Source organism: Oncorhynchus keta, chromosome 24 (genome assembly GCF_023373465.1).
Source record: "Oncorhynchus keta strain PuntledgeMale-10-30-2019 chromosome 24, Oket_V2, whole genome shotgun sequence".
NCBI classification, from domain to species: domain Eukaryota; kingdom Metazoa; phylum Chordata; class Actinopteri; order Salmoniformes; family Salmonidae; genus Oncorhynchus; species Oncorhynchus keta.
Window position 1 is genome coordinate 36,416,421 of NC_068444.1, and position 13,217 is coordinate 36,429,637.

At 45.2% G+C, this 13,217-nt stretch overlaps 1 protein-coding gene across 1 annotated transcript in view; it reads left to right on the forward strand.

The window, feature by feature from the left end:
• Positions 1 to 13,217, forward strand: part of pcdh15b (protocadherin-related 15b) — a 219,146-nt gene that overhangs the window by 188,337 nt on the left and 17,592 nt on the right. Inside the window, exons 32-34 of the mRNA XM_052478256.1 lie at positions 3,853 to 4,071; positions 4,747 to 4,755; positions 5,090 to 5,200. Of these exons, the coding sequence (XP_052334216.1) occupies positions 3,853 to 4,071; positions 4,747 to 4,755; positions 5,090 to 5,200 (339 nt within the window). The remainder of the gene's footprint in view (positions 1 to 3,852; positions 4,072 to 4,746; positions 4,756 to 5,089; positions 5,201 to 13,217) is intronic.

Genomic DNA, 13,217 nt, shown 5'->3' on the forward strand with positions numbered 1-13,217 from the left:
CTTGCAGCTCGGGATCATGTCTAATAGACCTGGTGAACAACGGCAACAGGATTGTGTTGCAGTGGGCCCCCCACACCTGTCATTTATGATTCCAGGCATTATAGGGAGTAAGGTGTTGCACACTCTGTAGTGTTCCATTGTTATATACAGTGGGGAGAACAAGTATTTGATACACTGCCGATTTTGCAGGTTTTCCCTACTTACAAAGCATGTAGAGGTCTGTCATTTTTATCATAGGTACATTTCAACTGTGAGAGACTGAATCTAAAACAGAAATCCAGAAAATCACATTGTATGATTTTTAAGTAATTCATTTGCATTTTATTGCATGACATAAGTATTTGAATTCCAGCTCTCACAGACCTGTTAGTTTTTCTTTAAGAAGCACTCCTGTTCTCCACTCAAACCTGGTCAAGAACTACAGGAAACGTATGATCTCTGTAATTGCAAACAAAGGTATCTGTACCAAATATTAAGTTCTGCTTTTCTGATGTATCAAATACTTATGTCATGCAATAAAATGCAAATTAATTACTTCAAAATCATACAATGTGATTTTCTGGATTTTTGTCTCTCAGTTGAAGTGTACCTAAGATAAAAAATTACAGACCTCTACATGCTTTGCAAAATCGGCAGTGTATCAAATACTTGTACTCCCCACTGTATATTTATCTCTGAGCCATGTTCTATCGATTCGGTCATTTCAATGACCCCAAAAATAAATATAACAACATTCAGAGATGCACAACTACTGCTGTTCTCATACATATAGTTATGACTAGAGCCATTAGTTTTTACATTTTACGTTTTAGTAATTTAGCACACGCGCTTATCCAGAGTGACTTACATTAAAGTAGCTATCAGAAAAGTGCAATATTTTTTTGCAGGGGGCTGTGAGATTATTTAAGATCCTCTTTGAGGAGGTAGGGTTTCAGATGTTTTTGGAAGATGGGCAGGGACTATGTTGTTCTAGCTTCAGGGGGAAATTGATCAGAGTGCCAGAACAGAGAAGAGCTTGGACTGGGCTGACCGGGAGCTACCCTCCTGTAGGGGTGGGACGGCCAGGAGACCAGAGATGGCACACCAGAGTGCTCGGGTTGTGGTGTAGGGTTTGAGCATAGCCTGAAGGTAGGGAGGGCCAGCTCCTCTTGCTGTTCCGTAGGCAAGGACCATGGTCTTGTAGTGGATGCGAGCTTCGACTGGAAGCTAGTGAAGTGTGCAGAGGAGTGGGGTGATATGGGAGAACTTGGGAAGGTTGAACACCAGACGGTGTGATCCGTCTTGAAGCCTGACTGGTTAGGGTCAATAAGATCGTTCTGAGAGAGATGGCAGGAAAGTTGGTCAGAGGCAGCACACTCAAGTGTTTTGGAAAGAAAATAAAGAAGGGATACTGGTCTGTAGGTTTTGATGTTGGAGGAGTCGAGTGTTGGTTTCTTGAGGCGGGAGCGACTCGGGCCATTTTGACATTTTGAACTTAGTGGGGACTCAGCGGCTGGTCAGGGATGAGTTGAGGAAGTAAGGAATGGGAGGTCTGGTCAGAGATGGTCTGGAGGAGGGGATGGGATTGAGCGGGAACGTTGTCGGGTGGCCGGACCTCACTAGTCACAGGATTTCGTCTGGAGAGAGAGGGGAGAAAGAGGTCAAGGAGTAGGGTAGTTCTGTGTGAGTGGGAGCAGTGGACTCAATAGGCTGAGTGAATGAGGAGCGGATGTCGTTAACCTTCTTTTCAAAGTGGCTGACAAAGTCGTCCGCAGAGAGGGAGGAGGGGGGAGGGGTGGATTAAGGAGGGTGGAGAAGGTGGAAAAGAGTTTCCTGGGGTTATTTTAGAGTGATCGAAAGTGGCTTTAGCAGCGCATACAGAGAAAGAGAAGGTAGAGAGGAGGGAGTGGAAGGATGATTGTTTAGTTTTCCTCCATTTTCACTGCCCGCAGCCCTGTTCTGTAAGCTCGCAATGGGCTATTCAGCAGAGCAGAAGGAAACAGAGCAGGAGGAAAGGGCCGAGACTGGCCAGGAGGAAAGGGCCGAGACTGGCCAGGAGGAAAGGGCCGAGACTGGCCAGAAGGTAAGGGCCGAGACTGGCCAGGAGGAAAGGGGACTGTGTGAGTCGTAGTATGCAGAAAGGGAGGAGAGTAGGGTTGAATGATTTAGCAGAAGGGAGAGATGATAAGAGAGTAGTGGGGGAGAGAGAGAACGAAGCTTGCGACAGCGCATGACAATCTGGGTAGGGTCTGAGTGGCTAGGGTTGGAGGAAAGGGAGACAGAAGAGGATCAAATAAGACCTGGAGGGGGATGCAGTGAGATTAGTAGGCAAACAGCCTCCAGTAAAGATGAGGTCAAGCTTATTGACCAGCCTTGGGAGTGGGAGGGGACAGGGGAAGGGTGAGGTCAAAAGAGGCAAGGAGATTGACTGCCAGTCTAAGGCACTGCATATCAGTGTTGCAGCATCACTACAGCCTGGTGGTCGGTCCCAGGCTGTGTCATTACTGGCCTTGACCGGGAGTCCCATAGGGTGGCGCACAACTGACCCAGCATCATTCAGGTTAGGGGAGGGTTTGACCGGGGGGGTTTACTTGGCTCAGGGCCAAAAAGTCAAGGGGACTGAAGGGCAGCTGAGATGAACTCTGTGTTCTTCACCATAGATCGGTAGTTCCAAACGCTGCCAGAGATCAGGAATTCCACATGGGTTGTGTGCTCAGGGTCCACTAAATTAAAAGGGTTGCAGCCAAGGGTTGGGGATTGGCTGTACAGCCTACAGTGACAGGAGCGAACTGGGATATAAAACACAGTTGCCAAAGCTACAAAAGAGCAAAATGAGATCTGACAATAAATATACTGAACAAAAATATAAACGCAACATGCAATAATTTCAACCATTTTACGGAGTTACAGTTCATATAAGGAAATCAGTCAATTGAAATAAATGCATTAGGCCCTAATCTAAGGATTTCACATGAAATGCAGGGGCGCAGCCATGGGTGGGCCTTGGGAGCCAGATCCACCCACTGGGGAGCCTGGCCCAGCCAATCAAAATGAGTTTTTCCCAACAAAAGGGCTTTATTACAAAGATAAATACTCCCCAGTTTCATCATCTGTCCGGGTGGCTGGTCTCAGATGAATCCGCAGGTGAAGAAGCTGTATGTGGAGGTCCTGGGCTGGAGTGGTTACACGTGGTCTGTGGTTGTGAGTGCGGTTGGACGTACTACCAAATGATCTAAAACGATGTTTGAAATGTTAGAGAAATGGAATGGGGATATTCCTGCAGTCAGCATGCCAATTGCATGCTCCCTCAAAACCTGAGACATCTGTGTTATTGTATTTTGTGACAAAACTGCACATTTTAGAGTGGCCTTTTATTGTCCCCAGCACCTGTATAATGACCATGCTGCTTAATCAGCTTCTTGTTATTCCACACCTGTCAGGTGGATAGATTATCTTGGCAAAGGATAAATGCTAACTAACAGCCACGTAAACAAATTTGTGCACATTTGACAGAAATAAGATTTTTGTGCGTATGGAACATTTCTGGGATCTTTTATTTAATCTCATGAAACATGGGACCAACACTTTACATGTTGCGATTATATAGGTAAGATACTCACGTGAGAGAGTGATGTGAAGCAATCCTGTCTTCCTCAAATAACTTGTCAGAAGTGTCTTTGTTTCGGCAACGGGCTTCATTTTGCAATGAGACCTTTCCTGACGAAGGCCCGGTCAGCTCAGATAAGGTGATCAGGAAAAACTCCAGGCAGTCTTTGACTGACGATGAGAATGATGGGTAGTGATAAAGATGATGATGTCCGTGTGTGTGTGTGTGTGAAACTGTACTGTATATATTGTCTGTTTACATCCAAGGTTTCTGGACGGGAAGCTGCTGGACATCAACAAGGAGTTCCAGCCGTACCTGGGCCGAGGCGGGAGGATCCTAGAGATCCGCACACCGGATGTGGTGACCAGTGTGAAGAAGGCCGTGCAGACCGTGGGCTACACAGAGGGGGCGCTGCTCGCCCTAGCCATCATCATCATCCTCTGCTGCATCCCTGCCATCCTCATCGTCATCATCACCTACAAGCAGTGAGTAAAAAGAACAGTTCGAAGTTCAGTTGCTTTATTGGAAGTACATTGTGTCAAATGGGAATTGCTTGTGCGAAAGGGGAGTATGACTAGGACACAGGGCAGGACATAGGGAATAGGGCATCAGGCACAAGTACTGGTGCAGATAGAGACATTAGTGTAGACACAGGGGTTTAGACAGCAAGCTACCTGCTCTCCAGCCCCCAGAGGCTCTCCCTAATACCCATAATTGTAGGAGGAAGCTAGCTTTCACTCCACAATTTACCATGGAAACGCCTTTGAGAGCCGGCATAATTGTTTATTTATACAGCGTAAAAGCACATGAATTAATGTCAGAGCAGACAAACACCGCAGACTGATTGTTGCCGTTTGGGGAGGTTTTTCTCCCTCCTCTCTGAGCCTGCGAACTAAGCCGGGAAGTCTAGACTGAAGGCTGTCACAAATTCAAGGGATGGATGGATGTTAAACAGATGAAAAGAGAATCCTCAGTGTCATCTTCTTCAGTGTCTCGGGTTCAGGAGATTGGCTTAACCTACAGTGAATTCTTTCACTCTCTTTATTTTTGTATCAAGACAATGATTATAAGAAGCATTTTGTCTGTAATTTGCCCTTCGCTGTTACTAACACCCTTCTCTTTCTTCCTCTCTCTCTCTCATTTCCTTTCATTATCAACAGATTCAAAGAGTGAGTATTATTGTCGTTATTACTTATTTCTATGGCCTTTATTTGGACACCTTCATTCACATTCAACTGTTTTCTAAGTAAATGTTTGGGACCAGGGAAGTCAATGAAATCTAAAACAAATAAATTGTGCATAACCTGTTTTTATACACTCCCTTAAATTGCAGTCGGAGGCCTATAAATAAGAAATGTGCCGGCAAAATTGGTTTATTTGAGCATATTATAACACTGCTTACCAAGTGATGTGCATGTATAATGTAGCAGTGTCCTGTTCGAATATGCTGATGCTGTGACTTAACGTAACTTGGTTGACTTTCTCTCCATGGTACTACTAAAGGAGACAAGCGGAGTGTGCTAAAACTGCCCGGATCCAAATGGCCCTCCCTACAGGCAAATCAGTGGGTGCCGCCACCAACAACCTTTACGAAGAGCTTGGGGACAGTGCCATGTAAGTGTTATGATATATCCCAACAAATTCCGTCATGTGTGTCCTCGGGGCCGGCCCCGCCCATCAGGCAGGATTATGCGGTTAGCCTATGGCGGAAGATTGACAAGGGAGGCATTTTCCAAGCTAAACTGACCACCTCCAACAACATACACTGTGGAATTTTTACGTCACGTGCAACAATTTAGAAGATTTTACTAAGTTACAGTTCATATAAGGAAATCAGTCATTTTCAATAAATTCAATAGGTAAGATAAGGGAGGTAAAGGCAAAAAAAAGTCCATGGTGGCGAAGTAAATACAATATAGCAAGTAAAACACTGGAATGGTAGATTTGCAGTGGAAGAATGTGCAAAGTAGAAATATAAATAATGGGGTGCAAAGGAGCAAAATAAATAAATAAATACAGTAGGGGAAGGGGTAGTTGTTTGGGCTAATTTATAGATGGACTATGTACAGGTGCAGTATTCTGTGAGCTGCTCTGACAGCTAGTGCTTAAAGCTAGTGAAGGAGATAAGTGTTTCCAGTTTCAGAGATTTTTGTAGTTTGTTCCAGTCATTGGCAGCAGAGAACTGGAAGGAGAGGCGGCCAAAGAGGAATTGGTTTTGGGGGTGACCAAAGATATACCTGCTGGAGCGCGTGCTACAGGTGGGTGCTGCTATGGTGACCAGCGAGCTGAGATAAGGGGGAACTTTACCTAGCAGGGTCTTGTAGATGACCTGGAGCCAGTGGGTTTGGCGACGAGTATGAAGCGAGGGCCAGCCAACGAGAGCGTACAGGTCGCAGTGGCGGGTAGTATATGGGGCTTTGGTGACAAAACGGATGGCACTGTGATAGACTGCATCCAATTTATTGAGTACGGTATTGGAGGCTATTTTGTAAATGACATCATAAGGTTGACATCAGCAAACCGCTCTCCCACATGACCCCATACACGCTCTCTGCCATCTGCCCGGTACAATTGAAACCGGGGTCCGTGAAGAGGATACTACTCCAGCATACCAGTTGCCATCGAAGGTGTGCATTTGTCCACTGAAGTCGGTGGCGAAGCCGAAATGCAGTCAGGTCAAGACCCTGGTGAGGATGACGAGCATGCAGATGAGCTTCCCTGAGATGCTTTCTGAGCTTCCCTGAGATGCTTTGTTGCAGAAATGATTCGGTTGTGCAAACCCACAGTTTCATCAGCTGTATGTGTGGCTGGTCTCATTACTGCTGTGCTCCATCAACATTCTGTCAAATAATCATCTTACAAATCATGTAGCAGATATATAATATGGTAGAAATAGTATGTAGCCTTTGCTGTAGCCTACAGGCTGAAGATAAAATGTGTGCAATGCAACGAGATGGACAATTCTTACATCATGCACAATTCTCAGATTAAATAGCCCAACCTAAATGGGTCCCAATAAAAAATATTTTAAAATGCGCTGACATTTGAACAAACACCATACAACAAATAGACAATCAGGCTACTCACATCTGATGTCTATTTCACCCTATGGGCTAAATTGTCATGATCAGTGGCAGTGGTCTTCAGTTTGTATCACAATTTATTTTGGGCTACAGCCCCCTCCCCCCTTTTCTCCCCAATTGGTAGTTACAGTCTTGTCCCATCGCTGCAACTCCCGTACAGACTCGGGAGAGGTTAAGATCGAGAGCCATTCGTCACTCCGAAACACGGCCCTGCCAAGCCACACTGCTTCTTGACACACTGCTCACTTAACCCGGAAGCCAGCCGCACCAATGTGCGGGATCAAACCCGAATCTGTAGTGATGCCTCTAACACTGTGATGCAGTGCCTTAGACTGCTGCGCCACTCTTTTGGGCATCTTTCTTTTGGGGAGGGGGGGCCTTGAACCAATCATAGACGTCTATGTTTGATTTCAGATTTGGTCCTGTCTGGACCGGCCTTGATTTGGTCCGAAAATAGACCTTTGTAAATGACACAACTTTTTTATGAACCAAAAATTAACCGGATTTCAATGTCCAGAAAAAAATAATAATAATTACGTCTGGAAAATATGCATTTTCACCTTCCTTCAGAACCTAAAATGTACCTAACTTCAACGTCTGGAAAACATGTATTCTAGGTATCTTTAAACTTAATTATGCTTACTGGGACTATTCTAGATTTGCGAGTATAGGATGATGGCATTGTTTTGTGCCTCTCCTAGAGCGGCAGAGCGGCCTAGACTGGCCTGTAGTGTTCTTGGAAATTCTCTTTTTGATTTAGAATCGGACCAATTTCCCTGGCCATGATTGGGTTCCCTGGTCAAACAGGCGCTACTGTAGACATTGTTTTAAGTTTATCTGGGAGGTTAAAGACATGCTGCGTTTCAGTGTAATTCGGGGCAGAGCTGTTATCACGGTTCCATGGCTCAGCAGTTTCCTGCCTTCCAGATACGCTCGCTGCCATTAACATGATATCATTTTATATGCAAGGAGAATACAATCTGGAATCTTTATTATTTTAGATTTTTTTACTGTTCAAGATGGACAGTAAAGAAAATCCAACCAGACTGGGTAACTCTTTGAAAAATAGGGGGAAATGAATGTCAATTTAAGATAATTAAAGTAAATGCAGCCACTATTTATATGGGCCTTGGTGAAACATAATGAATTGTATCGCTAAGGCTGTTGAGTACATGGAGCATAGGCTGGATTCTAGGGTTATGAGGGTGGTACGCTGCTCAAGTTGCCCTCAGTGCTCACTTTGTTTTCTTGGGTTGTAGCTTCCTCCTTATCCGATCAAAGCCAATGCAATGGCCGTGCAAATAGTTTTTGATATGGTCAGCCATCCACCGGATATTGCAGCATGCATTTATTGGTTGTACAGCCTATAGCATTTAGTTGATTCACCCTGCATTCCCTGCTATACTCATCTGTCTATCTTATTCCCTCATTTTCCATTCCTTGGACTCCAGACTAAAGTGAGTACTTCTGTTGTATCGCTAGGTTGTAAATGGGGGGTAAAATCTGTGAGCTTTGAAAGTTGTACAGTTGCTTATTAGAGTATTAGTTTCCGCTTCGTGTCTTTTGGCTATTATTTATGTAGGAGGCCCTTTTTAAGTTTTGTACAGTTGAAGTCGGAAGTTTACATACCCTAAGGTTGGAGTCATTACAACTCGTTTTTCAACCACTCCACACATTTCTAGTTAACAAACTATAGGTTTGGCATGTTGGTTAGCACATCTACTTTGTGCATGACACAAGTCATTTTTCCAGCAATTGTTTACAGACAGATTATTTCACTTATAATTCACTGTATCACAATGCCAGTGTGTCAGAAATGTACATACACTAAGTTGACTGTGCCTTTAAGCAACTTGGAAAAATACAGATAATTATGTCATGGCTAGAAGCTTCTGATTGCCTAATTGACATCATTTGAGTCAATTGGAGATACCTGTGGATGTATTTCAAGGCCTGCCTTCAAACCCAGTGCCTCTTTGCTTGACATCATGGGAAAATCAGAAGAAATCAGCCAAGACCTTAGGAAAAAAAATTGTAGACCTGGTTCATCCTTGGGAGCAATTTCCAAACGCCTGAACGTACCACGTTCATCTGTACAAACAATAGTATGCAAGTATAAACATGATGGGACCACGCAGCTGTCATACCGCTCAGGAAGGAGAGGCGTTCTGTCTCCTAGAGATGAATGTACTTTGGTGCGAAAAGTGCAAATCAATCCCAGAACAACAGCAAAGTACCCTGTGAAGACGCTGGAGGAAATGGGTACAAAAGTATCTATATCCACAGTAAAACAAGTCCTATATCGACATAACCTGAAAGGCCGCTCAGCAAGGAAGAAGCCACTGCTCCAAAACCGCCATAAAAAGCCAGACTATGGTTTGCAACTGCACACGGGGACAAATGTCGTACTTTTTGGAGAAATGTCCTCTGGTCTGATGAAACAAAAATAGAACCGTTTGACCATAATGACCATCATTATGTTTAGAGGAAAAGGGGGAGGCTTGAAAGCTGACGAACACCATCCCAACCGTGAAGCACGGGGGTGGCAGCATCATGTTGTGGGGGTGCTTTGCTGCAGGAGGAGATGGTGCATTTCACAAAATAGATGGTTTCATGAGGAAGGAAAATTATGTGGATATATTGATCTCAAGACATCAGTCAGGAAGTTAAAGCTTGGTTGCAAATGGGTCTTACAAAGGGACAATGACCCCAAGCATACTTCCAACGTTGTGGCAACATGGCTTAAGGACAACAAAGTCAAGGTATTGGAGTGGCCATCACAAAGCCCTGACCTCAATCCTATAGAAAATGTGTGGGCAGAACTGAAAAAGCGTATGCGAGCAAGGAGGCCTACAAACCAAACTCAGTTACACCAGCTCTGTCAGGAGGAATGGGCCAAAATTCACAACTTATTGTGGTAAGCTTGTGGGAGGCTACCCGAAAGGTTTGAACCAAGTTAAACAATTTAAAGGCAATGCTACCAAATACTAATTGAGCGTATGTAAACTTCTGGCCCACTGGGAATGTGATGAAAGAAATAAAAGCTGAAATAAATCACTCTCTACTATTATTCTGACATTTCACATCCTTAAAATAAAGTGGTGATCTTAACTGACCTAAAACAGGGAAGTTTTACTAGGATTAAATGTCAGGAATTGTGAAAAACTGAGTTTAAATGTATTTGGCTAGGTGTATGTAAACTTCCGACTTTAGTTGTTTGTAGATAGTTTCCCAGAGTGAACTATTCCCTATGTTTTGCTCGTCAGTTACTGTCAAAAATATAAACACAACATGCAACAATTTCAAAGATTTTGCAGTTACAGTTCATGGAAGGAAATCAGTCAATTAAAATAAATTTTCACATGACTGGGCAGGTGGCACAGCCATTGGTGGGCCTGAGAGGGCATAGGAGCCTGGCCCAGCCAATCAGAATGAGATTTTCCCTACAAAAGGGTATTATTATGGACAGAAATACTCTTCAGCACCCCCCCGCCACAACCCCCCCCCCCTCTTTCTGATGATCCAGCAGGTGAAGAAGCTGGATGTGGAAGAAGAAGCTGGATGCTAGCGTGGTTATACATGGTCGGCGGTTGTGAGGCCGGTTGTACGTACTGCCAAATTCTATAAAACAACGTTGAAGGTGGCTTATGGTAGAGAAATGTACATTCAAATCTCTGGCAACAGCTCTGGTGGACATTACATGTTCCCGCAACTTGAGACATCTGTGGCATTGTATTTTATAACAAAACTTCATATTTTAAAGTGGGCTTTAATTGTCCCCAGCACAAATTGCGTATGTGTGATGATCATGCTGTTTAATCAGATTCTTGATCTGACACACCTGTCAGGTGGATTGATTATCTTGACAAAGGATAAAATGCCCAGTAACAGGGATGTAAAAAACAATAGTGCACTAGATTTGAGAGGAATAAGCTTTTTGTGCATATGGAAAATGTCTGGGATCTTTTGTTTCAGCTCATGAAACACTTTACATGTTGCATTTATATTTTTGGTCAGTGTAGATTGTGTCAGTCTGGCAGTTGTGGTCTCATTTGACTTCGTTATTTGGTGGCAATAAGGTGTAAATGGTAGCCTTAGATAAACAACATTTTTCTTTGGAAATTAGCCCTTATTTTGTCTAGCTAGAATCCCATAGATGACTTTCCTCTTGCATCCCCTCATTCTGACTGTCTCATCACACCTGATCTCCCTCTTTTATTTAAAGTATTTTTCTTTTCTGCCGTCTCCATGAAAGCAGGAGTAAGCGTTGTGTGCTTGAGGAAGGTGACCGCCAGAGGCTCATAAGCACATTTGCCGCACGGGCCATCACTGCCCACAAGCAGTCCAGTGCCAATGGGATCCTCCTCAACAATATGCCCAAGTCCGAGAGCAACATCACATTATTCTCGGACGAGAACCCCCTAACCACCAAGAACCCCCTGTTTGACGAAGGCACGGGCACGCTCAGCAGCCCAGAGACCCTGGGGAAGCACCAGAGGAGGATTGACCTCCTGGGGGCCTACTCCCCTCAGGCCCCTCGAGGCCTGAGACACTCCTTCCTGAGATTCAACTCTGGTGGCTCGGGCCACTCCTGGACCCTACCTTCCAGACTCCACAGGAAGGAGATGTATGATGCTCTGAGGAGACAGGTGGTGATGGACCCGGTGCAATGGGAGCTGGAGATTCTGAAGACTGAGCTGAAGGACAGTAAGGACATGCTGGACGGCCTGGACTGGGGAAACCTGGGGCGCGGGACCTACATGGAGCCCAAGCCCCTGTCGGTGAAGGAGCAGGCCAGGCAGTTTGAGCAGCAGGCCATGAGGGAGATGAAGCAGAGGCAGAGTCGGGACTCCCGGGGGTCTCTCTCTCCAGACTTCCTGATGGGGTTGGGGTTCGACAGCCCCCAACACCGGGCCAGAGAGGACCGACAGTCTCTGGGCTCCATCCTGGGTAGCGACAGCCCCCAGCGCCACCGCCACTCTGTGAGCTCCATCCTGGGTAGAGAGGAACGCCACCTGGGCCAAGACAGAGAGGGCCCACCCTGCATCATTATCACCCAGAGCGATGGAACTCCACCCCCCACCCACAAGCCCACTCCACCTGTCCGGCGCAGGTTCAGCTCCAGCTTCTCCAGCTACAACTCAGCCTCCGCCGAACCCTACGAGGTCAACCTGGAGGTCATCCCTGACCCCCCTGACGTGCCCCCTCCACCCCCACCCAACTCCCCTCTTCCCCCCTCTACGCCTCCTCCACCCACCTCCCATCCGTCCCCCCCACTTAACTACGGCAAAAACCCTGCCCCGCCCCCTCCTCCGCCTCTCCCTCCTCCTCTGTCCCCTTCCCTCAATCGTCCATCTACATTTGTGCTCCCCCCCCTGCCCGCTGTGACCACCCTGAGACCTGTGTCCCTGCGCCCTCCCCCGCCGCCCCTCCCCACCGATCCCCAGCCCCCCAGGAAGGAGTTGAAGGGGATCCTGAAGAACATACAGAACATCGCCGACATTGAGAAATCTGTCGCTAATATGTACAGTCAAATAGACAAAAAACAGATGCTTCCACGGAGCGCCCTGAGGCCACGAGGGTCTGTGGATTCCATGGACTCTTTAAATGGCATACTAGACACTGCAGAGATTGTAGCCCCCACCATAACAGAGGTACAGGCAGAGGCTCTGGTTGCAGAACAGCCACATCAGGTGCAGGTCCAATCAAACGTTAACATGAACTCTATAGTGGAAGAGCTGGAGAAACGCTTCCCCTCTCAGTCCACTGCAATGTGACTCTCTCTTTCTTCTCTCTCTTTCTTTCTTCATTGACTGTTTCTTCATTTTTTTGTTAATTTTGAAATTCCATTCTTTATCTTTGTTTTCATTTGTGTTCTTTCTTTGTTTGTGTGTCATCTATGTATTTTTTTTCAAGGGAGTTGTTCTCGATCAGACATCAATATTTATTTATTGATGTACGTATTGTTAGTGATGTTTTGTTGTTTAGCCTATAGTTAGCTTATAATTGTTTAATTATATGGTCACCTAAAGATTAAAGAGTCTAGAGAATTCTACCCATCAGTCTCATAAAAAGGAAAAATCATATTCATTGCACTCAAGTCATTTTAACCATTTTGAGTCTCATGGTCAAAATCCCAAAATGAGAATTTTCCCAACCTGAAAGATATACAGTGCCTTGCGAAAGTATTCGGCCCCCTTGAACTTTGCGACCTTTTGCCACATTTCAGGCTTCAAACATAAAGATATAAAACAGTTTTTTTTGTGAAGAATCAACAACAAGTGGGACACAATCATGAAGTGGAACGACATTTATTGGATATTTCAAACTTATTTAACAAATCAAAAACTGAAAAATTGGGCGTGCAAAATTATTCAGCCCCCTTAAGTTAATACTTTGTAGCGCCACCTTTTGCTGCGATTACAGCTGTAAGTCACTTGGGGTATGTCTCTATCAGTTTTGCACATCGAGAGACTGAACATTTTTCCCATTCCTCCTTGCAAAACAGCTCGAGCTCAGTGAGGTTGGATGCAGAGCATTTGTGAACA